Source organism: Numida meleagris, chromosome 2 (assembly GCF_002078875.1).
Source record: "Numida meleagris isolate 19003 breed g44 Domestic line chromosome 2, NumMel1.0, whole genome shotgun sequence".
Lineage (NCBI taxonomy): Eukaryota > Metazoa > Chordata > Aves > Galliformes > Numididae > Numida > Numida meleagris.
In genome coordinates, this window is record NC_034410.1 from 65,797,628 (window position 1) to 65,825,137 (window position 27,510).

The following is a 27,510-nucleotide window of genomic DNA, read 5'->3' on the forward strand; positions in this document are numbered from 1 at the left end:
ACTTACTGTAAACATTGGTTTAAAATTACTTTTAAAAATCTCTCTTTCCACAAAGCAATAAATTCACTGATTTAAATCATACCCATCTGGACTTGTTTATCAAAATCAATCCTTGTCTCCTATAAGCCATTTGCTGCCATTGCCACCCACTGGTCAGGGACAAATAACCATCTTGTTACTGACCCAGATCAGCGAATATCCTGATTAAACAGACATATCTTGGTATCCTTTGGCTTCCTATTGCAGCATCTTGCCTTCAATACAAAATCTGACAGAATTTATACACTGATTGTATCTTTGCAGCAAAAGTCATCTTCCAGGAGAGGGGCGAGGGGAAGGGATCATGTCTGACAGATCATGAACTCTGACCTGGTAGTTTTGTTCTTCCACCATCTCTTTAAATGCACTATATAAAACAAAAAGGATCCCTTCCCTTCATGCTTCCGTAATACAAGGCACAGTTTTGGCAATATATAATTAATGAAACTGAATTACAGACTGCAGGGAGCCGTTTTTCTCACACAGGGGTCAGCATAGATGGGAATACTTTGGATTTAATATTAAATTACTACAGAATCATAATAACTAACCTTATTAATCCCTTCTCATTTTCTTAAGAGTATCATGAAAAGAAATTCTGCAGCAATTGCAGCTTAACTTTGGAATCCATCTCTGTTTTAATCACAGCCCTTTATGCACGGTGACTTTGTGTGCTACTTTGTACTAAAAGTATTAACAATTAATTATATTAATCACATCTGTTGTTTTTGTTGGTTTACCACTTTCCTTCACAAATGAAAAACTGATATAAAACTGGTATAAAATGCTTCTTAAGGGAGTTGCTCTTCGCTCAGAAACCCGTGAACAAAAGGTATAGGCAGGACCTTGCATTTCTCTTTCCCGTGTCTTTTGGTGCCACCAGGTGCATACCCTCAATGCTGAGATGACAGCCTTCTCTACAAATGGTTAATCAGAGCCAAATAAAGGCAATAACGTTTTGTTCTCTGCATCATTAGTAAGGGGGAAGGAGGAGGAGGACGTAGGAGAACAAATGCATCTTTTGTTTTTAAGTTCCTTGGAACAATTCTGCCAGGCAGCTCTTTTTCCCTCTGTTTCATTTTTCTTTGTAATTTTCCTATCTAATTAAAATTCTACAATGCTGTCATGAAATTGTTGTCCGTTTAAGGTCACAAACAGCTTCTGTCCTAATGAAATATGAATTGCATTAGTTAATTGAATTGTGCACTTATTGTGCGTTGTGAATGGACTGAGCTCCCTTTTAATATATACTGAGCGTTCTATCAGTCTAGAGAATGTGTGAACATATAAAATGCTGCTATCATTCTTTGCCTCACACTGGGAAATTTAATTGACAATAGTTTTAAGAAGTGTTTGTGAAGGACAAGGGCTGTAAGGTCTCACACAGGCAATTGCTAGCTGGGATGAGATCGGTTCTTCAGTGGTCTGGGGTCAGGTCACAGTCCCAGGCGGAAGCTCGAATAATCCAGTGTTATGTGTGATGGCTCTGTGATATTTGCAAAGATAGGAAGAATCAAGGAAGATTAACAAAACATCTGCGGCTGCTTGCAGCAGCAGGCTTTTTGGTCAAGTGAACCTCATAATGGAAACCCTCCGTGAGCTTTCCAAGATAGACCTCTCCCAGGATTTGCCTGCTCTCTTTGCTGATGTTTCTCACACCCCTGCTAACACAACGAGCATAGCTCTGGGGTCTTCTTCACAGATGAGAGAGTTTTCTTTGAAATCTGGAAAAGTTTGCTTTAGCTTGTTGAAGACCTGACCAAAGACAAATGAAAACAGGGAAGCTCTTTCTGTTGTCATCAAATCTGTGGAGGAAACAAATGCATAAGGAAAGCGCAGGTTCTAGCACTCTGCTCTTAGCCTTTACAGTGTCTAAGATGAATATATTGCATCTATCAGCACTCTGTGGTGAGCTCTCCTGTAACCAATTAGACCATTTCAGAGCATGGTCACTAGCTGGGAAAACAGTAACAAAACAATTTCTTTACAGGGATCTTGATTTTTCATTAAATTGTTTGATCTATTAGCAATAAACATTTATAGACACAGTTTTACAAATATAAGTATATATGTATAAATACATATACATGTACACATATCTCTAATATTTAGTCTAAATATTTTTTTACATGGAAAAGCATGTATGGATTCTGTGTAACACTTGCATAATATAATAGATCAGAATGTAGTAACTTCCAGTTACTCTTCCGCTTGACAGGTGTTGAGTGATATCTTTTGTTCTGTCAAATAATGCCTCCCTGAACTTGAAATGATATTTCATTTAACAGCAAGCTGAAAGAAAAGATAAGCAGTGTTCAGGTTGAAGAGTAGTTCAGAAATTTCTTTTCATTATTATTTTACGTGCAAAAATGATGAGAGATGCAAATGCAAATGGAAGTCTTTATTTTACTAGAGTGAACTAATGCAAGAATATAAAACCACCAAAGACATTTGCTGTGATATATATAACTTGCAAAAGAAAATATGATGACCCTTTTTGCCAGACTAACAGAGAAATGCATATATATCATCAATCTAAGCAGGCATGGACAGCATCTTTGCACGGGACTTCCCAGCTCTGTGCACATGTAGAGAAACAAGTAATTTCCCACTGTGGGAGCTGATCTACAGCTGCAGTAACACTCACCTTCCAGGAACACTCCTCCACATGCCTCAGTCAAGCATTTTATGACCACCATCCCCAGATGATGAATCGAGATACAGAGATTACATGGGGCATTCATACTTGGGTATGTAGGTGAGGACTTTCCCTATACAGTCAACAGAGGAAGAGGTTTCTCCAGAAGGCAGCTGGGGATACCCACATTAGGCTCCTTCTTCTCTGGATGAGCCTCGCCTTCTGGAAGAGTTTCTGACTCTCTGTCATTATACGTACTGAACCTGAGGAGACCTGCCTGTGGGTGTAGTTGTTGCATTGCAGAAGTGCTTTTAAGCAGGTGAACGCCTGCAGTTCCTCTAACACAGCCAGACCTGCCAAAGCTTCTGAATAAGGAATTTCCCAACTAGAATCATAGGTTGGAAAAGACCTCTAAGATTATCAAGTCCAACCATCAACCCATCCCCACCATGCCCACTATGCCATGTCCCCAAGTGCTCCTATCACTCAGTTCTCCTCTTGTGCTTTGAATTTTCTGTATCTACCGCAGCACCAACAGCTCTCACTGAGCCCCTGGTTAATATCATTGCCCACATGAAAGGCTTCAAGAGGTGAGTAAGAAGGGGTGGGCGTCTGCAAGGGTTGGGTGAGGTGCACCCTATCAGTGTGACAGTAGTGGGCAAGTGACTGAGAGCGAAAGTGGTGGGCTGGGCATGAGAGGTGATCAGCAGTGGTTGGTTAGTGGTCTGAAAGGAAAGGAGTGAAAGTGCATGCATAGGGAGGAAGGGAGCTGGGGAGGCACGGCTGACTGTGAGAAAGACACTAGCATGCTACCCCTGACGTACTGTAGACAATGTTCTGTGCACTGTTTTCTTTTCTCTGAAAACACTTCATGTCATTAAAAATACACACATCCATCTATCTAAAAATACATAATAGAGTGATGTGGAACTGAGAAGGAGAGGAAATGAAGGGCATTCAAGGAAGGCTGAGAAACAAAAATAAACGGAGGAGTCCTCAGGAGAGTAGAGAGCAAGCAAAAGACTGATGCAGCCTTGTAGACTTCAACACAGCTTTGTTATTTTCTGTAGTACCATCAAGTGCAGGCAGACAGTCTAGGGCCCCAGTCCTATGGGTGACCTCCTTGAGGGCACCAGCGCCCGGCAGAGATCGACGCTTAGAGCTCCCCTCTAGCCTTGTGCCCACAGAGTCTGTCTGCCCCTCCAAGGCCTGGTGAAGCCTTGTCTACCCCAGTGCCCTCAACTGATGCCATTGGCCAGGCTGCCCAGGGGACACTGGTGGCACTGGGACTTTCTGCCCACATGTTGTCTCTACAGGCCAATGGTCAACCCTGACTCCACACAGTGCGGGGAGGCCTCTCTAGATGGCCTCCAGCTATAGATGACCAGGAGTCATTTATAGCTGGCTAAAGAAAGTAAAGGCAGCCATGTGTGAACAGCAGCAGTTTTATGCCCTGGCACAGGCTTAAGATCCATTAGCAGGTTGTTTAGCTTTATTTTCAACTAAATTAAGAACGTACATAGCTATCTTTTTTCTTGATACAATCTCTTTTTTTTTTTTTTTTTTGCTACTTTCATTATGTGTTTAATTATTATTTCTTCCATTTGGATAAAACCAAATCATTATTGTTCGTTGTTTAGTTTTCTTTACGGATTTTTAAAAATTGTTCCTTTTAAGATTAAGAACTTGCCCATCTGAAAAATACCTCTTGAATTTTTTTTAACCTGTTATTATGACTTGCATTTAACTTCCAGCATTTTTTTTTTAATACTAAATAGTGATATTGGTTTTCTGGATAAAAAGACATACTATATACTTTTTTTTCTTAAGCTAAGGGTACAATGTTGCGTATTTTTGAAATTTCTATATGAATCTTAACTTAGGGATCCATGGGTTTTGTCTCATCCAGAGCCATTTTTAGTCAAATGGATAATAAAATGTTTGGAAAATCCTCTTAAAACACTGAGGAACGCAAACTTCCCCTGCCCAGCCGATACACAAGTATTAATATATGCCTTCTTCACCAAAATCGTGATCCATCCAGCACAGGCTGTACCCATGATGTACTCACAAGAGGCAGATGTAGAATAATCTCTTTCCCAGCCCCTCCTCTGCCCTGCATAGTCCTCATGAAGAACTCATACTAATCCCAGGAATTCAGAGATTGATGAAATCCTTCAAGCAGAAGGCTCCCAATTTTTATTATTTTGGATTAACTGTTGCAAGGTTTTGTTCACTGTAGAAGTAATTTAATATTCTTTGAAGCTTGCTAAACTCACTGTCTCAGCATCCCGTAACAATGAATCTGGTGATCTAATTGTGGATCCTGTGCAAAAATACTTTTTCTTACCAGCCTTGAACTTTTTTCATTCCTTTATGTAACTGAAATACCTCTTTTTCTTGCACGAGGACTGGGAGTGTGGAGGCTCCATATCTGTGTTCTCTCTCCTTGTCACTCATTATTCGATGGACTCCTTGTTCGGTTATTTGGTTACTTACTAATAGGACTAGTTCTAGTTCCCTCCCTCTTTCCATTGAAACATTTTTCCTGATCTCACCATCTCATTTCTCCATTCTGGTCCCCGTTAAATAAATAGTGCAGAAAATGCAAAGATGATTTTCAGAAAAGACTTTTAATGCCCCAACAATTTTTAATTTCATGACTATCAGTGCAATGATTATTAATGTGGAATATTAGAATTTTAGAATTGGAATCATGAGTTTATCTTCCCTTGTCTCCATTCAAACTGTAGCTTCGATATGTATTACGTGGTCCAAAACTTTCAAAGCTATCCTCAGACAAACAAAAGAGGAAAACCAGTCTGTTCATTTAAGTGCCTACTCATGTGTTTAGGAATCTAACTTGAAAGCATTTTTATTTTTTTTTAAATTGAGGGAAATGAGATACATCGTAGTGAGAACGAGGAAGAACTCTCTTGGAAAATGCTGCTACTGACCATTATTTGCACCACCAAAAGCTCACTTTTTAGTTATTTTTAATTATTTTAATTAAAGGGGGGCAGACAAAAAGATAGAAATTCTTCTTTTGACTAGGGAACTGCTTAACATACATTACCTTCTGTTAAGGACCTTAGATCCCGTGATGTTTCTGGTTCTTCCTTTTCAAATATTCTGAAATCCCAGAAATGTCTGTGACAAATTGAGGAACCTCAGAGGATGAAATGTCATGTGGGAGGGGAGGGTAGCCCTTAGATACAGCCTGGCCAAGGCTTTGTTTTAAGAAGCCAGAGCCAAGGGTTAGATCACCCGCCTGAAGATGCTATCACAGAAGATGCTTTCCCATCGGTCAGAATGAGACCAGCAAGGCAAACACACCCAGTCATCCCAGGGAATGCAGTCAAAGGAACAGGAACTTGGCAAGCTTTTTAATTTCAGTAAAAACTATGGACATCATGAGACACTGGATGAGCTTTTCTTATGAGTAAGTGAGAGAGACTGTCTGGGAACTAATTTAATTTGACTAGATAGATGGACAAACTCTGGGTCCAAGATGACACTTTGATTAAGTCTTTCCTAGTTTCATACACAAGCCTGGCACAGCAGCGGGGGCTCTGCACTTCCGAGTGTGGCCAAAAAGATGGTGCAAGATGGCATTTTACTTTGAGAGGTAATGAGGAAACCTGAGGAAGAGAGAGCCTAGAAAATGGAGAGAATCAGAACAGAAGTAGACGTGGCAAATAAGCCAGAAGTTATGAGGATCTGGGGAACATATTAGTCAGATATGTCTATTAAAGACATCTGTGTATATAGCAGCATCTTGTGAATTCAGAGAACGTGATGCCAATTACGATCATCAGAGAGTCGTAATTTTGGTAAAAGCATAAAAAGGAATTCAGTAAGACTGGGAAGGTATCGGATGTAAGAGTTGAATAAGTGTAAGTATTTAAACAAATTTAACAAGCTTAAAAGCAAAAGAACAGTCGGAGTATTTGCCGTGGAGGATGATTTCAATTATAATGGGCAGTAGGGAAATACATTGCTACAGCATTATATTGACCTTATATTGACCGAAAAAGTGTTCAGGAAGGAAAGACGGGTCCATAGAAGCAGAGGAGATACTGATGTATGGAAGGATAGCATAGCATAAGCACTATTTAGATGAACTTTTAGTGGGAAGCACTATGCAACTGAATCTCCAAAGACAAAGAAATTTGAAACTAGAAATTCAAAAGCATTTTAACTACTTTAGGATAGTGAAGACATTATCAGGTCTTTGTTGCTAATCTCCAGCTTAAGAAAAGGAAACAGGGTGAGCAATGTTGAACTGGAACTGCTAACAAAACTGTAGTAACAGGAACTTTGGTTACTCCCCTATGCTTGGTCAAATAGATTAGGGGGAACACATATTAGAAGAGATTTTGTGACAACTTGCACAACATTGTCTTGGAAAAGTGACACCCAAAAAGAAGACACAAGTCTTAACTCGGATATTAATCACAAAGTGATAATAGCTGACTCACTAAGTCTTAGTGTCTGGATGGACCACAAGGCTAATTCAGTAGAGCAGCTCTTATGTTCATGGATCAAAACTTTCATCTCTTTGAGGTGATATTACTTTACTTTTTTAGAAAAACTGTTACATGAGGGCATACTTTACTATGTATGAAATCAAACAAAGAGGAATTTCATCTTTCTCCTCCTGAATCCACTCATAAAAAATGACCAGAGAAGAAGGACTTTTGAAACTGTTCCCTCTCGCAGGAGGCTGAAAACCTTTGGAGAGCTCATATGGCTCAGCAGCTACCAACTTCATGATAAAGCTTACCACTTGTTTTTCACCTTCTGTATGTCAGGTATTCACTGAGTGGGCTGAACTACAGCTATACAGTGCCCAGCTGCTCCTGCTTTCCAACAGGGTATTTTGCCAGCTTCAAAGCAAACCAGCTACAACTGGTGTTGGCACCAAGCCTGGTTTCAAACACTTCTGCCCAACTCTGCTTCCTTTTGTAGGAACACTGCTGCGGTTTAGATTTATCCTAGACACAAAATGTGCGTTGCAGCCTCACAGAGCACTAAGCAGGTCTATTCTTCATGTTAAGTTGCCATCTGTGTCAGAACACAAGTTTGAAGAGTCCTACTAGAACAATGCAACCTCACAGACCATGTGACTTTGCAATTACATTCACCTAAGTTGCACTCAGTGTTGTAGCATCCAGCTGCAGTTAAAGCCTGCTGGGATCGCAGCTTAAGCATGATTAGCTGGCACAATGACAACCTTGTGTTTGTACTAAGTTCAACTCTATAGAGCAGTGTATCAGCATGAAAAGGTGTAACTTCTGTATGCATGCATGCTTTGCAGAAACTGTGCAAGGCAGTACCGGATGCATGAAAATGAATAGTAAAAACAGGTAATGAAGGAAGGAAGGTCACATAGGCATGGAAAGAAGGAATCATAGAATAATAGAATTGTTTGAGTTGGAAGGGACCCTTAAAGGCTATCTAGTCTAACTCCCCTGCAACGAACAGGGACACCTACAGCGAGATCAGGTTGCTTAGAGCGCTGTCCATCCTGACCTTGACTGTCTCCAGGGATGAGGCTTCCATCACCTCTCTGGACAACCTGTTCCAGTGCTTCACCACTCCTACTGTAAAAAACTTCTTCCTTATATCTGATCTAAATCTCCCCTCTTTTAATTTGAAACCATTTTCCATTGTCCTGTCACAACAAACCCTGCTAAAGAGTCTGTCCCCTTCCTTCTTACAGTCCCTCTTTAGATACTGGAAGGCAGCTCTCAGGTCACCCCAGAGCCTTCTCTTCTCCAGGCTGAACAGCTCCAGCTTTCAACCTATCCTCATAGGGAACAAGGAATCACATGAAGAATAGCTGAAGAAACACACGGAAAGTGAATACCTAGACAAAGGGTGCAAAAAAAAAAAAAAAAGCAACACAAGGCATGAAAAAGGTGAAATTTAAGAGGTACAATTTGGGAGTGGATATCAATGACAAAGATGATAAAAGCAGTATACCAGGTGAAACAGGCGTGACAAGAGCCCATTTAACATCCCATGGTTATTACAGACATATAGGATATCCACTTGGATGGGATAGAAGTTAAGCAAAAAGTGTGCAATGGAACAGTACATTTTGTGACACAAATGCCACCTGTAAACCTATGCTTTTTTCTGCATTTCAAATGTATTAAAAGTTTGATATATGATAATATTTTTGGCGACATTGGGAACACTGGGCTTTGGTGAATCAGTAGATTTGTTTCATCTTTAACTAATTTGAACCTTTAATCCTCTTGCTTGTGCAAAATCTTCTTCCTTCAGGTCAAAGTATTAAATGGTCTCAAGAAGTAAATAAGGAAAAAAATACCAGAAACCCCGTGGGGAACATTTAAATTAAAGTTATCTAATAGTCAAATCAACTTAATACTATGATTATAGGCTCATCTCAGCTTCTTTCGCTGATTCCCACCACCTCCATGAGTAAAGCTGTGGGAATAAATAGACAAAACAAAGAAGGGATTTTAGATTACTTTTAGTTTCTTGTTGCTCTAGGTGATGGCTTTTTATTTTAACTGCTGTCATTACACACATACAAGACCTTTTAAAACATGTATTTGTAAAAACAAATGCACAGCCCAAAACATTGGCCTGCAAAATTTAACCTGTTTTTCAGGCCTTGTCTGCACTGTACAGTATGCCCACGTTGGTTCAGCATCTGGCTTCTTTTAGGGATATAAACTGTGCTGGTGCAAATCCTTATGTAGGCAAAATCTTGCTGATATAACTGTCTTCTACAAGCATAACATATTTCAGTTAATGACTCAGAATACTCTTTGATATCAGTATAAATTGTTCATCCTGGGGGGTGAGGTCTGCTTCTTTACAGTTAAAATGTAGATAAGTTCTGAACTTTTCTCTTCCTTTACTAGGGCATAAATCAGTCAAACCTATATCTAGTATTTCTCATCCAGAAATAACACAGCTTCTTTTCATCGCCTTTTTGACTGTTGGTCCTTTTCTGCGTTCCTGCTTTGATTGCATGCTCACCAGAAAGGGGTGTATTTGAAACCCTTTTGAAAGCAGAAGTTCTGTTTCAAGCAACAGTAACCGCAGGATCAAATGCCTCCTATCTTAAAAGAAAGAAAACTGATTCAAAAGCTTGAAGCTAACAAATGGCTTGCAATTGTCCAAGCCACTAGTATTTAATATTGAGGAAGCAATGCTTTTCTGGCCTCCAGTGATGCATCTCCTAGACAGGCAGGCACACAACAAAATGAAGTCTTAATGCCGTGAGCTCCTTGAGACTACTGCAATAACATTCTGGCAGACTGGGCTCCCTTGGCTCTTATACTTGCAGCAATTTGAATGTCTCTTTCGGTTTAGCGTGATGCTTGGCAAGTTTCCCAATCTTACATTATCTGGGAAAGGAAGACAAGAGAAGCTAGTACGTTGGGGGAGCCTTTGAAGATGCTTCTTTGCAGTTTGTTCATAGCAAAACAGTTGGCTGCAGGTAGGAGAAGCGTTTGGCCAGCAGCTTAACTTGAAAAGGGTTCAACTGAGATGCATCCAGGCACCAGGATGCTCAGATACCACAGCAATGTGTGTGGTACAAGAACCTAGATAGACGAAGATTAGATAGCAAATCAGACAGAATTTTGCATGTGATTTCCTGGGTTTGTCTAAACTTATAGCAGCAACATTAATTATAGGAGATACTGAAGGCAGCTCCCGGGGGGTTATGTCACTTATATGCTGGACTCCAGCCATACATTGCCAGCTGAGGGTTGCCGCTGTGGCAGGAAGCTCCTCCTGTTACAAAGCTGGTGGAAACAGTCCTGGTGCCTTCCCGCTCTGGGGCGGGAGCAGCAGACATCTGTGATGGAAGGCTTGCAGGAGAAGAAGCAGGATGACCATAATAGCTGAACTGCGATGCAAAGAGGATAGAGATGGACACAGGTCATCATTCAAAGAGAGACAGGCACAGGAGGTGTTGCACACAGGAGTTATTTGTGGTTAATCCTCTAGATAACTGCCATACCTACTTCCAGATCTGGTCCTTCTCCCTCCGCCACACACAAATCCCTCAGCTCGTGCAACCACTTCCTCTGGCACTTCATTGAGGGGAGATGAATGTTTAATGAAATTCTTGAGGCTACTTGGAAGTGCCTGGGCAAGAGAGACTGGACTTACAGCAGCAGCTGCTTGGGCAGGAGTCACTGCGCACATGGCTACACAGAGAAGGCAGCGCTGTAAGTCTGCACACAGATGAAGCCATCAGTTCTTTCTGGTAGATGAGCTGTGTCTAAACAGTAGTTGCACAGGTTTCACAGCAGGAATCATTAGCCTGCCCGCAGTGCTGTTCCTATGATCCTATAGCACTTGCATCCATACACCTGCCCCTGGGCTGGCTGGTTCAGCGTGAGGTTGGCTCCCTCTTCCTCTCCATAGAACTGCATTCTGCCATATGGACCCACCTGCGTGTAGAAGTTTTCAGAAGAGCAGATGGCTAGGTTTTGGACCTTATAGCCATTTTGATTTGCAGCTTCCAATCTGTGAAGTCGTATTTATTTTAGAAAGTGGGAAAGCTTTCAAGCACTGATTTCATAGGTAATGCATTTTTCTTTTTCTTTTTTTTTTTTTGGCTGATATTCGTGATTTTGTTTCTTAGTCTTTTCTTTGAGTATCTGAACTTTAGCATGACATTTCTGCTCCCTTGGAAACACCAACACACCGAGTAATTACCAGTCTTTCCTGCCTAAGTGAAGGGCCTTCTGCTTCCTAGCGGTGTTAGCTCAAGGTCACAACAACAGATTTAAATACTTCATGAATTTGCATCTGACTTGCTGTCCATGGAATTTGTTCATTAAGAGATCCAATTTCCATTGGCATTCTCCCTTTCAAAGTTCGTCAACAGGAAATAAAAATGCTCAGCTCTTTGTGAATGATCTGCAAGGACATGCAGGCATTAAAAAAAGAAAAAGAAAGCAGTTAACCAAATCCTTTAGTTTCTGTTTTGAATGACTGGCCATAGGAATGCAGGCTGAGCTGTATTTCAGCTGTTCCCAAGGATGTGTATGTGTAACTTGTTGATAGCGGTGCTTCAGGCTCCGGTGACAGCGGTGTGACCGCCCTTGCATCCATCATCCTGCAGCAGCACAGCCTGCCTCCACTCAGGAGCACCAGGCTCCAGAGAAAACAATGAGGGACCTGTTGTTTCGGAGTGCTGGCATTCGTGCCTCCTGCTCTTTACCAAAAAGGAGCAGTTCTAGATTGCCTTTGCCCTCACCTCGAGCTGCCAACGCTGCTAGGTTGTAAGGAGCAGCGTGTGACTTGCTCCAGCAATTAATGTGAGCACCTGGTACTCAGAAGAGCTGAGACTTCTGCCCTGCAGGACCTGCAGGAGATCCAACTGATAGCAGCAAAGCTCAAGAACACCAGCTCACTTCATTGAGAACTACACATAACCACCGAAAGAAAAGAAGAACCCACTAGAGCCTTAAATTTCAGCATTAAGTTTTTAAGACCTCAGTGGTGCCCAAGGTATATCCCTTTCACAGTAAAAATGACTTCGAGTGCACAGCAAGTGCGCAGACCCAGATCAATGCTGAACGTCTGGTTAAAATAAATTACAGTCTTCTGCAAACTTAGTTCCTTAGGTCTACCTGATGAAGTCTGGCCAGCATAACTATCTCATGGGGAAAAAATCACATTGGTAGTCTGCAGCGATAATTTTTTTTGGCGGGGTTCCTCTTCTCACTAGGTAGACTTATGTAGACTTCACACCAGGTAGAGGATTGTTTCTGTCAGTGTAGCTCACGTTGTCTGGGAGTTATTTCAGCCATGCTGGAGCCTCCTTTGATGGTATAAACCTTGTTTCCATCGAGGGATTTGGCCAGAGCAGTGACACTGGCACAGCTTCTGTAGTACAAAATGACCCTTTTTCTCCTGCTACTAGTGTCTGACATTTTTCAAAGCTTTCCACTAAGAGGAAACACACGGACTTTGTGCCCTTTCATTTATCAGCTATACATCATTACGTTTACAGAGGAATTAATGCATGTGAAAGGGTAGGAGGTGTGTCTCTGTCAAACATCCCTACGGTACGTGCTTCTGGGTGGGAGGAAAGACTAGAAAGGAGGAAAGAGCAGGTGTGCTCTGGCAAAGGGAATTATTAACACTTCTCCTGTGGGATGCCTGCTGTAGGTTTTGGTGTTGGTTTTGGAGGTGGAGAGGCAGAGATTATTTGCATTTCATTAAGCCTTCTTATTTTGTTTTTGCATGGTGGCATTTGAATAAATCTGATGGTTATAGTTAATGTGTTACAACTGTATATGCAAATTAATTTAAAAGCTGTTTTGAATAGCAAAACAAAGCCCTTCAATTTGCTTGCGAACCATATCCTCACACCCTGATTTTCCTTCCTCTTTTCATATGGTCCCTATTAGCTCTTACCTGATAGTACTTGCCAAAGGGCTTTCTGGATGAACAGAAAACCTGAAGTTTTCCCAGCCCACCCTATGAGTGCCTGTCAGGTAAAGCAACTCATGCAGCTGTCTAGGAGTGCCAGTAGGATTCAGCTCGCTGTGACAACAGGTGTCTTTCACCCTGTGCTAGCTGGGCAGTTGACTTTGTCTGAAATCCCACTTTCCTCAGTCTGCACAGCCTCTCCTAACTCCTTTCCCTGCTTAGTCACCTTTCACTGGTCTCCCAGGTCTTGTGGTTTTGTGGTGAACAGAACAGACAGGAGGAGTTGAGTGGAGGCTCTCGGATCAAAAACAGTCTCTCCTGAGCCGATGCAGGCCAGGAACCTCCCAGTGTGTTAATTTCCCATTACCGCTTGGCTGTGAAATGGTGAAAACATGGAACAAGCCACTGAGAGGCCTTCAGGAACAGCACAAAGTAGAGCAGCCCCACAAGGTGATCCAGTAGTGCATTGCACGCTGATGCAGGAGATCTTCCCCACCTTGTATGCCGGGAGATGGCAGGGGGCTTACAGCTTGCTCCTACAGCGACTGCTGGCACACAAGGGCAGGTGTAGGAAATGGCGTGAGAATTCCACTACCAAAAAACTCTGCCTCGTCTCTTTCTCACATAAGGCTTTCACAGGTGAGCAAAAATGGTCTGGGCTGCTAATGAAGTGCTGCTCGCCAAAGAAAACACGTGCACAAATTCATATTTTCCATGCAGCGCCTGGTAGAAGCTGCCTGCCCATTTAAGCCCACCGCATTTTTTGTATGGCTCAAGCTTTTTTTTTTTTGTGCTTATTTGTTCAATTGCAGATGTACCATAAGATTACTTTATCATAAGATAACCTTTGCTGTTTCATTCCCCACATAAATGAACTGATTGTCACAAGATCTAAAAAAAAAAACAGCAAAAGCCTGCTTTGGGCCATGTGAGGAATGCGTGGCATTTCTGAAGATGATGCCAGTGGCTCTGCCTGAACTTTTACCAGAGGTTCTGCAGCAGTGCAGCGTTGGCCAGCGTGGGACCAGAGTGCTACAGCCACAGCAACCCTTCTGTGTGCTGTGCTCAAGGCGGAGTGCAAGGCAGGCAAACCAAGGGGTTTGGGGATCAGGACTCCGTGTTTAGACAGCAAACAGGGGATCAAGTATTTCCCTAAGAGATGTTTAAACAAGCAGTAGGGAAAATGCGTGACTGGTCCCTCGTGCTTCAGCTGATGGCACAACCTGCTCAGACTAGTTCGATTCCACCCTCCACATTCACATGCGCTGCCTGTCCTGGCAGAGACCACTCCGAGTGAGCCCTCCCTTGGCAAACCCTTGCTTCTTCTGTCATTCTTTTCCCTGTTTACCTCGGCTAATACCTGCACCTTGAGCCCTTTCTTGGCACAGCCGGATAAATTTATTAAACAAAGCCCTCCACTGCCAAAGCGGTGGGCTGATGACAAAAGCTGTGCCAAAGCACTTTGAGCATTTCTACAAGCAGCCACTTTCAGTTCCCATTTCTCAGACTGTTACATGATTTAACTCTTTTGCTGCATCCTGAGAGTGACAGATGCTGGCAGCTGGAGCATGTGGGGAACATAATGGTGTGTGCGTGTACATATTTCCCTTTATTAACAAAATACCTGCCAGAACCAAATTTTCAGATTTGGGCTTTTAAATTAGGTAGACTATTTCCAGTGTAAGGTGACTCACATTGAAAGTAAATTACTGAGAGGTTAGACAACACCTTGAGAGAATCAGGCCTGCATCTTTCAGACCCATTTTGTCATTATTTTTACTTTAGATTAATTCTAAGTTGTGTCAGTGGTCCCAATACTGTGTTTCTTTGCGAAGTGTACACAGAATCATAGAATCATAGAATAGCTTGGGTTGGAAGGGACACCAAGGATCATCAAGTTCGGGATGTTAGAGTATGAGCTCCCTTGATGCTTGTTCTGTCCTCCAAATTGATCCACAAAACTTTGTGGTGTTTGCTATGTTTACCTCTGTATGTGAATGTAAACTCCTTAGAAATGGTTGGCTAAATGTACTAGAAAAAGAAGAAGGTGGCCTAAAACTGAGTGGTTCTTGGTACAGCTGAGGTGTGTGAAAATACATGCAATTTCTTTCTATATATGAATTATATACAGCTTCTATCATTCAGCCCAAGTAGTATAACTCCAGAAGTTAAAACTAAGGCTGCTAAATACCAATGTAAAAAAACTGAAAACGGGTTGGATGGACTTACCAACCTGTAGAAGAGAAGAACTTGTCAAGGACTTAGCAGAGCAGCTTTTACTGTGTTGTTTGAACATGTAGGATTTTCTCCAGACTGCGTCCTCGCCTTCTTTCTTCCCTTAATGCTAATGTTGCTCCCCCAGAAGTGGCACCCATTAAATACCACCAATGAACTGCTGCAGTGACATTGCACAGCTGATGCCAGAAATACTTCACTTCAGTGTGGGCCTTTCCAGGAATAAGAAAACCAGGCAACCTCCCCTAGGTTTGGGCTTTTGCATATTGCAGAGCCACGTCTAACTGAATTAAGCAGAGACGCCAAGACAAAATTGCTGAAACATTTCTCATGCTGACTTGGTTTAACAAGAATGCAGCCTCGTCTGAACACTGTATGGCTTTCCATGCAAGCTGAATGATCTGCACCTTACTAAACCCATGTATAAAGAGAAATGGCTTGACCATTCCCTATAGCGTAGGTTTATCCTTCATCTCTGTCAGCTCTGGAGGAAATCTGTCTGCCAACAGGTTCACTTTCCAGCAGCATGAACTGGAACAGTCACCCCCATTGCTATAACCAGTCAGATTTATTTATGTATTTCTAAGCATACACATCAGTTCCTATGAAGAAATCTAACCGCGATGAGTCCTTACCCCATAAATGTCTCCATCTGAATGCTGTTTAGTCAGCCTTATGCAGATAGTATTTCCATTGATTTGAATTTACATATACTTCAATGAGAGCCTGGCATCAATAAGAGCAGCAGGACATGCCCCGAGACATAGGGTCACCAGTGTAAGTATTTAAACAAACAAACGGCAAGAAGATAGAATGAAGAAGAGATGTGAGTGTGCTGTGACAAGAACCAGTTTTGTAAAACAGTCACGAACTTCAGACATCACTGGAGAAACAAAAGGGTATGCAGACGCAAACTAATTGAAGCTGCAGCTCTAAGACTATGTAGGGTACTGTGAAAACAGAGAATCCAGAATAGATCAATTTCTACCACAGGCAAAGGTGAGGGGTTAAAAAACCCCACCCAGAGGGGGATTTGATCAGGCGTACCCGTGCCAAAGCCAGTCCGCAGGCAGGTTCTCTGCCAGTGGTCAGCGGGGCGGTGGTGACACCTTCCTTTCCTGCACGTTATAATTTGATGAAGTAGACCTGGCTGGAGTGCCAGCATGTCAGCACTCCCAGGCGTACAAGGACACCGGCCCCTCTAAAGGCACCAGCCTTATGAAACACCGCACCTTGGCGCAGCACCACTGGGGGCTCAGCTGTCCCAATTTGCATCTCCTCAGTACTTGAGTTTGCATAAAGGACTCGTGATCTCTTCAGAAGAACAGCTATAGATTTTTCTACTTTTTTTTATGTTCCAAGAACTTTTCTCATTAGCTTCAAGATGACATTTTAATGAGGTTTCACTGCATAAAAAACACGAGACAATTTAAGCAGCTCTCTCCGCTCCCTCTCTCCTCAAACCATCTCTGAAATGAGTTACTGTGCAGGAAAGAAGGCTTTAATGAGAATTTATGTCGCTCATATTGAGACAGGGGTGAGTGAAAAGTCGTTCAGCTGTGAAATCTTGGCATTGGAGCGGATGTCATTCCCTCTCCCACCGTGACAGATGGCAGCACGGTGCCATTCAGACCTGGGCAGGTTTCTTCAAAAGTCTGGAGCTGGTGTTTGTTTGTTTGTTTTGGAGTCAAAAAGAGGGCAGCAGAGAATAGCTACAAGCCAATTCGTGCTCAGTAAAATGGAAGGCTCACCAGCTCTTCATTCAGTACAATGTGGCTCAAGAGGATATCCTGTCAAACCAATGATAACGAGGGAAATAAAGTCACTTCCTCAACAGCTGTTTGATTCAGGTAGAAAAAGGAAGTCTTTACTTCCTCATGTTTGCTCTCCCCACCACCCCCTCAGCCATAAATGCATAATGCCACGCTGAGGTTGGCTTTTCCCTTGGCCTTGTCGGGGGGAGCACTCGTGCCAGTAATGCAGCGCTGGGCTCAGCATATGGGAAGTATTTACTCCTCCGCAACCTTGAGGCTAGGCCTTGCCTCTCGGGCAGGGATGGAGGCTGAGCTGCAAAAGGACTGAGACTAAATAAAACCCAAGTGCAAGTAACAAATGTTTGTGTAGTTAAAGATGACATTTTTTTCTTGGATCAGCACTGCCAAATTTGGGCCAGCGGATGAGAGGGATAGTGCGATCAGGAGCCTCTGGTTTGAGCCAGCCCTGACTCAGGGCACCATTACGCCTCCTTATCCTCCATGGGTGACAAACTCCACCAGGACCTGAGAAGGACCTTCCCTCCTTCTGGGCAGCTCAGTGGGCAGTGGGGCTCTTGAACTACCTTTGGACAGCCATATAAGCCCAGGTGGGTGAGGTGCATGGGGACCACGAGGAGCTTAGGCAGAGCATTCTTCCCTTCACCACTGCCATCCTTCTTGCTGTGCTGAAATGGTCAGCATGAATATATGCCATAAACGAACAGCAGGCTGATTTGACTTCATAAAAGCTTCTAAAGAAATTACTTTCAAGCAACTTACAGGTCTGAATGAAGAGCTCTTTTCCACATAATTTTTAACTGCCCTGATATAATTTTACATCCAGGATATAACATTCCATTAAATTTTAAATAGGCAGGTCTTAAAATAAAGGCCTACAACCCTTTTGTTTCCAACTGTGTGAGATTTCCAGAAGGCTTGACCAAGCCAGAACTTGCCTCGGTCCATTTGCCAAGGGGACCCTTGCTTTCATTATAAAGAGTGCTTTTCAGAGGACATCAAGTGTTTCAAGCAATTTTGTTAACCTTATTTGTTTTAGTGCAGATTCTCTTATTTTAAACAGACCAGTTTAGGTGACAAAAATCTAGTGACAAATACATGGGTTTATAGAAGACAAACCTTATGAAACAGTCGGGATTCTGTTTAGGGCTCTCCTTGTGCTAAAACAGTTTTCAGCAATGGTCCCTCCCCCTCTCCTTGTTTTAGTACATAAAATGGACATGTGTTTATTTAAAACAGGTTTGAAACTTAAACAAATAGTGACAGGCTGTTCAAACAAGCTTCGGAAATAGGCCTAATCAGGATGTTTGAGAACGGGAGGGGGAATGATCATAAAGAGCTACTTGTAATATATAGTGCAGACACCATTAGGCTGGGTTCATGTTATTGTTGTATAATCTCAGAAAAAAAAGTACTGCATGCTGCACATTTTTTGATAGCGTTTGAACCATACGTTATACCATACGTTTCCCTTGTCTTCAAGTTCTACTATAACCCTCTACCCATCCTCATAGCAAATACCAGGAGCTCTACTGAATTGTTAGAAGTGGCCTTTCAGGCAAACTGGGCTGAATGTTGCTAAACACGGGTAGAAAGAAGGCACAAAATATGCTCATTTTGCAATTGATACTGGGTGTGCGGCGGCTGTCATAACTATACAGAAGTGAGACTCAACCCACAGAAAGAAACCATGGAAATGTAACATTAAAATATTTTCACATGACTTGCATTTCCATGGTATTTTTTTTTTCATTTCCTCTGTTTTCCACCCATAATAATATCACCAAGTTTTGAACTTTACTCTTCTTGAATTTTTATAAGGCATGATCTTGAACTCTCTATCCAGACAAAGCTCCCATGGAAGTCAGTGAGTCTGTACTGGCGGCAACAGGATTTAGCCCAGTCTGTAACATTTTAGGATATTGTGTTACTTCATAGCCTTAAGGAGAAATAAAGGAAGCTGTCCAAAGAACTGCACAGCAAACTCTGTACTTCTCAGCTCTGCAGCAGCACAGCAGAATATTGAGGCCAGGGTTTGGCAATGTCTATTTCAAACACAACACAGCTATGCAAAAGTTGCTGAATTTTCTCGGGGAAGAACAGTTTGCATTAAGACATTGGCCCCAAAGGTTAAACTGCCTTCACTTAAGAATATAGTCTTGGATACTCAAGTTTGAAAATGATTGCCTGGAGGAAGAAGCACTGAGAAATAACAGGAGAAAGACGATTTGCGTCGATCTATTGAGCAAACCCCTTAGCTATTCTGTTACTGACACACTCACTCTTACCTACAACATGCACCAATATTACTTAATATAAAAACACATTTTGAGGCTACAAACATTTTATTTATTTGCATCTCGCCCGGTCCAATGAACAGGAGTCAAAATGGCACAATATAAAAAACCCTTACACGCCCTCTCGTGGTACAACCATAAATGCACTTTTTTTCACAATATCTAGAAAAGGCTAATGATGAAGGCTGATTAAATGTACATAATTTGTGGGAAATGCATCTGGCTGAAAGGTTTCTATGAATGGCAGAGACCTTTCACTCTTCGTTCTTGCTGTAATCCATGGCAAATATGCATTTTCAGAAGGCAGGTTACCGCCTAGCATAGTAACATTACAAAATGTCTAAAGGCAACATAACATAAATAGGGAATGTTTACTTTTGCAAAAAATTGGAAGGCCAGGGTAATAGAGAATGTTATAAATGCCACAATGGATAGCTGTCTGATGGGTTTATCTCTGTGGTTTGGGTGCAGATCTTCACTGGTTGCATGAGGAAAAAGTTGTCCTAAACTCTGCTATTTTTTTTCCAATTTTTAAGTCATTCAGCTTCATTATTTATTGCTTTCATGCAATGCAGTGTGGTTTACCTCTCCGAATGTTCTCAGGTTTCATGTTTGTAGGGAATCGCAGGCAGTTTGAAAGAAACACATTAAGCACAGAATGTTACTGATCTGATTGTTAGCCCAGTCAAAATCCTTTTTTTTTTTTATGGAGCACAAAAACAGACCACTGCTACATCAAAGGGATGACTATCAGAAGCACAGGAACGAGGTGTCACCCCTTTCAGTGGCAGTCATGAAAGGCCAGCAGAAGCGTAGCACAGAACTGCACCCTAACAGCTTCGACTCACACAGAAGAAACATCTCAGTGACTACTACATGGAGTCTTCTGAACTCATCCCTAAGGAACCCAACAAATAATGATCAGCAAAATAGATGCCCAGTGTCCAGTGGAAGCAAAAGGTTTGGAGAATGAAGTTCCAATTTCTTCCATTCCATCCTTTGTGTGTTTTTGTAAATACACAGTCAGGAGCCAAAAGGGAGGTACTCGTGTTTAAAAATGCAGTTGCTATATTTACTGTTGGACAGGGCATGCCTAAAACAGATGTAAGACTGTAAGTAATTACAGCAATATTTGTTAAGAAATAGGCAGGAGAACTTTGTGCTAAGCACTGCACAAAAACATAGCTCCCAAATCACTATTTGTGTTGAGTTTTTGGTTTTTTTTCTGCTGGAGTGATTGCTGGGGGATCGCTGCATGTGAGGAAGCTCTCCCTCCTCTCTCAAAGAGTTACTGTGATTCTGATGTTCCTTTATTTCCCTTCCTAGGATGCCTTCGTGGAATTGTACGGCAACAATATGAGGCCTTTGTTCGACTTCTCCTGGATCTCTCTGAAGACCATCCTGAGTCTGGTTCTGGTGGGAGCTTGCATCACTCTTGGCGCTTATCTTGGACATAAGTAGAGTCACCCAGTTTATCGTGGATTACAAAAGTCTTTCAAAACAGCAAAATAATATTTTTTTTTCTGTAGCACAATGGTATTTTATGAGCAAAACAACTTCCTGGCTAAAGATTAAATCAGCTATTACTGCCAAAGGAAATATCATTTATTTTTACATTGCAGGAAAATTATTTATTAAAATATATTTACATTTTAACCTGCTATTTTCAGAAACTCTGCAAGTTGTATCTGTCATCACATCATGTTTTTATTCTTCACTTTAATGAGCCCCAAAGCATTTTAGGTTCTTTTTTTTAATTAATGCAATTGTCTGGATTATTTTATCTCCGAAGAGCACATATACTGACAAAGACCTACCTGCTTACACTTAGGACAACAGCTACTTGAGCTGCTAAAGGCTGTGTAATTGTGTTGATTTCCTTGCAATTTTTGGATGGCTGGGAGGGCTCTGAAAGAAAAGGTCTGCACGAACAAAGTTCTAATCCCGTCCTGCCAGTGAGAGCGGTCAGAGTAAGCGGTTCAACATGGTACATCTGTGCAGTCGAAGTGGCAACTTCTTGAAGGACACTTGGCTATCCCTACTGCTTGAAATACAATTGCCTCTGCCTTGTAGACATGTGTTTTCAAGTTACCAGTTGTGCCATCGCATCATAGTCATGATACTATCATCCAATACCCTACTATGTGTCAACTCAAATACTTTTTTTATAGATGTGTGAAGATAAATCTTTGGGCCTTGCAGGAAATTACTGTTCCAATGATTTTCTCAGCAGTAAAAAGTTTTCACGGCTACTGACACAGAAACATCAGGAGACCTTAAGTGCCTGCTTCTACAGAGCAGAGCTGGAGTCTGAAGACCTGACCTGCGTCCCACTTTAGGGCTCATATCTGCAACTAATCCTGTTTACTTATGGAGTTCCTCCAGGGGTTTGAAACCAATTAAATGTGGTCTCTAAATCCCTGAAAGTTGAAAAAGATTTTAATTTTATTTGGCAAGAAACAGACCTCAGCTGAGTTACAAATTAGCTCTGACTATCGTTGTTTCTCAAACCAGACACCAAAATCAAGTTCATTTTCATAACACAAAAAGGAAGTGAGCTTTATCCTCCTGCCCCTCACCCTCAAAATTATTTCATGCTAATAATTTCCTAAGACTGTCTACCGAAGAAAAGATGAAGAAGAAACTCCAACTCCTCTATCTGGACAGAGACTCTCTGACACCTCGATCGCACAGGTGCCTACTGTCATTTCAAGTGAAAACAGGGTGGAGGAAAAAGGGGAGGGTGAAGCCATCTGCCTCTATTATAAATGCAACTCGTGTACAATTAATGCAGAATACTTGGTATACAGTTTTATAAGCAGACCTGTGTTCTAAGACCAGGTGTGTTGATGTATGTCAAAGCAGGGCTTTCCATATGCTTGGAGGGCGCCAGAATTGCTGACGAAGCAAAAGAATCCGTGTGTGTTACATGGACTGCTCTGTATAATGGACATCACCATCTTCAATCAAACGCTCCTATTTTTTCTACGAAACTTTTGAAACCTGGGATTTGTGGGTAAATGGACATTCAGAGATAGAAAGAAAAGGTTTTAAAGCTCTGAATGAAACGTACCGTACAGTACAGAAGTGCTATAAGGGTGAAAAAGAAAAATACAGTGAATAAACTGTAGATTCAACCTCAAGATTTCAGATGGATAACTTTGTGGCATTATATGCAAAATATCTCCATTAACTTGGGAATGTAATATGTTCAATGTTAAGGCTGTAGTTGATGTTGTGTCTTCAAAGCTGCTTTTTTGTTTGTTTGTTTGTTTTAAGAGTTGTACATCTCAGCATTTTTACTGCTATTTAGTCATGGCACCTACACTTTGTGTGAGCAAAGATGGAACGAGCTTACCTTTCAAATTTGAAATTACTTACAATTTCATAGAAACATATAAAGGAAATGTTTCTAAGATCACAAAAGTGTGACTAAAACTAGAATTGATTTAAAAAAAAAAAGAAAAAGAAAGAAAGAAAAAACACCATTGAACCAGAAACACCTGCAGTGTTTCTAGAGAGCTTCTGTCAGAAGTGGGCATATGCGTGTAGGATTCGTATGAAAAATATTTGAAATGGGAGCAACCAAGTATTGCAGATTGAGTGTGGGCTTTGTTTTTTTCAGCTGCAAAGCTGAACGTGTCTGAAGCTGATTTCAAAACTGGAATTGGCTGCTATTGAGCTAATGTTTCATTTCACAATCTAGTCTTCGTTTCAATTTGTGCCCATACGCCCATTAAAGTTCATGAACTATTAGACCTCAAATTGTTTCAAAATTGTTTATTTTATTAAAGGTTTACATTGTCAAAAGTTGTAAAAGAGTAATTATCAATTCCAGTGCTGCTATACTACCAGGATAATTTGAATGGGTTTTATTTTTAATACCTTCCAATGGCAAAAGTTTTTTAAAGCTGCTTTAGAAATAATATGAAGACGACACATGACACGCGTTTAAATGAATATTGAGGATTTTGTGTTCTGTTGTGTCTACTCACTGGACTACCCAGTGTATTAGTTAATACCAGGCTAAAAGAAGAGTCACGATGACTGTTGATGATTTTATTTTATTAAAGAGTTAACAGAGTTTTCCCATCTTGACTGCAGAATAGTACAGTATTGTGGCTGCATTAGGTATAACGGTAGTTGATAATGCATTTATTAAGAAACATAGTAGAAACATTGAATGTATATAAAAGCTTGAACTTCTTTAATAAAATCCTCTCCTCTCACTCTTGCATTTCTTTTGCAATAATTCCTGTCTTTTCTGTTCCTCATTACATTTTCCCATAGAGGTTTTTTTTTTTCTCCACAAATTGCCTTATAGACTTGTATGCTCCAAGACTACACTTCAGTGAAAATTCATGCCCTGTCACTACATTAACACACACACCAGTGAAGAAAAGAGGGACACTTCTGAAGGTGGTTAGGTGTGGAAGACCAGAGGACAACAAAGGAAGAGGTCAAGAAGAAGAGAAAAGCAAAGAGATCATTGAAATATCTCCCTGCTTAAAGATGACTGTTACACGGCATTGGATCATCTTTCATTCTTTCCCTTGAAAAGGGATGATGCAAAGGCAGAGTAACCGATTACAGACACCTCACAATTATTTTTCAGTATAAAATTTCATTAATGCTGAAGGCAGTCTTTTGCATAACAGAAAATCCTTAGGAATTTGAGAGTAATAGTAGATTTGGCTGTATTTAATTTATTATTTGTCATTAATTCTTTTCCACTTCATTTATTAAGAGAATAATGAAAGAAAATGTTTTTTTCCTGGAAAAAAAAATATCTGTACAGTCACTTAAGATCTGTTACAGATCAGTAACTTGAGAATAAATGGAAAAACAAGGAAAATAATCTGCAAGTTAAGTGCTTTGGAACCAGAGCTGACACAGAGGAAATTTCTCAATAGAACAAGCACTGGATCCAGCAAAGGGGGAACAGGGTACCTTTGGAGGTAACAGAGAATAATATACAGATAAGGAAGGGGGCTGGAAGATACGGAGAATGACACTGATATGTAAGAAAATCTCAAGTTTCAGATGATGCAGGAGTCCACCCAAGATGATCTGAAAATAACCTTTAACTAAAACCAGCTACAAATTAGTGCACTGTGATGTGACTACAATTACTGAAAATGCTCAATTACAGAATTATTTTTAAATTATTCTAAAAGTATCCACTCATTACAAAAGCTCATTGGATTGCTGTTGTGATTTGAGATTACACAGCCTTAGTAGGATTGCACTAATAAAGAACAATAATGGAAAAATGCTTCTTTGAAACGAGATGTGCAAAGGAAACGTTGATGTGGTACAGTTCAGAGAATACAGATCCAGGACACCCAAGCCCTGCATGCACGCAGTCTCCCTGGCTGAGTCAGTGGGAGTCAGATACGCATAAGGACTGCATGCTTTGACCCTAAAGCATGACACTATGCTTAGCCATGCACCTGCATCCAACTTCACAAAACTAGAACTCCTATTGATTATAAGTGTAGTGAAGTAGCATGTTTAAAGCCTGTCTTTTTTCCTCTCTCTGTCTTTAAACAAGCTAGCAAAATGATTCATTTGTATTACAAGTTAATGGCTCAGTAGTATATGAAAATTTAAACATCTTTTGATTTATGAGTATAAAAATTCTTTCTCGTTGCAAAAGCCCAGCTTTGTTTTTCATTCCTATCTCTCTTTCAAATGAGGCTAAACAAAAGGAAGACAAAGGAGCCAATTTAATCTTTATTTCTTTTAAATCACACTCCTATACTAAGTTAATGCAGCTTCATCACACAATGAAATCATTCTTGGCAAGTTATACAGCATTAAGAATTCCACGGGAAAAAAAAAATATGTATATTTTTATAATTTAATTAGCATATTTTTTTCTTTTTCTTCTGAATATTTGAATTTTAATTATCACCAGCATAAATGTACATAAGCTGATATTGTTTATCCAGTACCTTTGGATGATGTATGTACGGTAATGTAGTTTGTCAGTTTATCATCATTTAATATGATTATGTCGTTCTTTGTCTTTAAAATGTTATAAGAACATGCTGCCATTAAACCTTCCATGTCTGTCTAGTTAATATTGTGAAAAAATAATAAAGCACACTGTGAGTTACTTGTTTTGCATTTGACTTGTTTAGGATTGGTTGATAAAACATGACTCCGATAGTTATGAGGGCTATCTCGTCAATGAAACATAGTGTTTCCTTCATGATTGTTCTGTTGCCATTCTGCTCAGCATTAGCATCTTCAGGCTACACTGACACTGTTGAAGTACAACTTACCCACATGTGTTCTCTGAATCTAAAAGATCTGATTATTTTGTAAAGCCCTGGAACTGGGAATGCAATTGAGTTTGAGCTTCCCTAAAAACAAACAAGATCCTTGCTAAACTTCATGGCAGAGGAGACACTTTAAAACAAAACAAAACAAAACAAACCATACATCTTTAAGGTCTATGCAACAGAGGCACATGAGCAAAATTTTAAATTTTTATTTTTTTAATGCTGTGGCATTTTTCAAGCTAATATCAAAATGTGTAGTAGATGTAGGTGGTAACCTGTACTCATCCAAGGTTCCTATTTAACAACGAGGCCTCTGTGCAAGAATGTATTTATGAATGTATTCATAAATTTCACCTTTGCTGGTCTAATGTAATTCTGTCCAGGGGCTGCCCATAAGGTCAGGGGAGAGGTGATATTCAGAGTAGTTAAGGTGGGTCCTTGGTCTGCCTGGACCGTCACAACAGAAGATGGAAGAGCTCTCCGCTTGCTTTGACAATTAGGAGATTGGTTAATCGGGTGCTTCATGTTTCATAGCGATAACTCCCTCTCACAGCACCCCGTCACACTCACTACAACACTCAGAGCCATAGGGCTGACTGAGATGATCTGAAGGCTGACATAGTCTAAGCTTTTCCTTCATCATAACTTGCACTGGCTGGAACCACAGGTTTAGTGAGTCTGTCAGCTGTCTTTCAGGCAGGCCCATTGAAAACTGCGAGCTTCAAATGACACTTCGGCACTTCTAAATGGGATTTACTGTGGGCAGTACTTGGAAGAGCACCAACACGGATCTTCTGTGAATACTATGTAAATTGTGCACTAAAAGCCATGCATCAGAAGTATCTGTGCTGCTGGCAGCTGACAAAGGATAGCGTTTAGCTTGCATTCAGGCAGTTAAGATCTGATACTACATTTCTTCTTCTTCTGTATCCCAAAAAAGAGCAGCCAATGTCAAATCTATGGACACAACCCTGTGAACCTGCATTTTAGACTGATTCAAGAAAGTAAAAAGCTCCAGAAAAAGCTACAGTCAGTCAGTATTCCCTAGCATTCATCAAAAGTCTCGGTGCATCAAGATAAAGTAACCCAGGTTTGATAAGCTGCTGCTGTGTGAAATACAGTACACAGGTATATCACATGCTTCAAGACCTGAGGACACTGCCACCCGCTCTGTCTCATATTTCCAATGTCCTGTTGAAAGTGCCAAGAGACTCTTCTATTTCTTTACCAGAACTACTTTCCATCCTAGTGGAAAGGAGCTGTAAAAGCATATCAGCAAATCTCAAAAGGGCTGAGGAAAAAAAAAAGTAAGGCTTTTTCATTACTGCTGACCATTTGTTACAGTCCTAGTTTAGATACGGGTAGTTGTTTAGCTACTCTGCCTCTTAAAGGTTCATTTTAACTGGCCCTCAATTTGCAGATCTTGCCACACACTTTCTGTGGCTGTAGTTCATGTACAAAATAATAGCTGAATTTGGTAATGAGTATTTAACTTGTGGTCTAAGAGTTTACCCAACTGCTTGAGGGGGTTTTGCAGCCTAGCATGCGCAGTGCACAGTCATGCATGCACAGCTAGTGAGTGCCTCAAGTTAGTAGATTAATGCCTTTCAAGAACAATTTAGACACACATGCACAAGCCTCTACCCTTATGTCTGCATCCTCGAGGACAGAGAAGGCGGAAGAAGGCAGCCTGACACTTTCTGAAAGAAACCACAGCAGGAGAATGCAACTAATAGATTCTGTCCTCCTAGCTCCAGGACTGAACTGCTCAGCAGAGAACAGGATTGCAAATTCCTTTG

At 41.0% G+C, this 27,510-nt stretch overlaps 1 protein-coding gene across 2 annotated transcripts in view; it reads left to right on the forward strand.

Moving 5' to 3' along the window:
* The window catches only part of BCL2 (BCL2, apoptosis regulator), a 95,454-nt gene extending 69,912 nt beyond the window's left edge, over positions 1 to 25,542 (forward strand). Inside the window, exon 3 of one of the 2 annotated variants that reach the window (XM_021389128.1) lies at positions 20,748 to 20,882. In XM_021389128.1, the coding sequence (XP_021244803.1) occupies positions 20,748 to 20,882 (135 nt within the window). Of the gene's footprint in view, positions 1 to 20,747 lie in introns of both variants that reach the window. The other variant, XM_021389127.1, reaches the window with a different exon arrangement.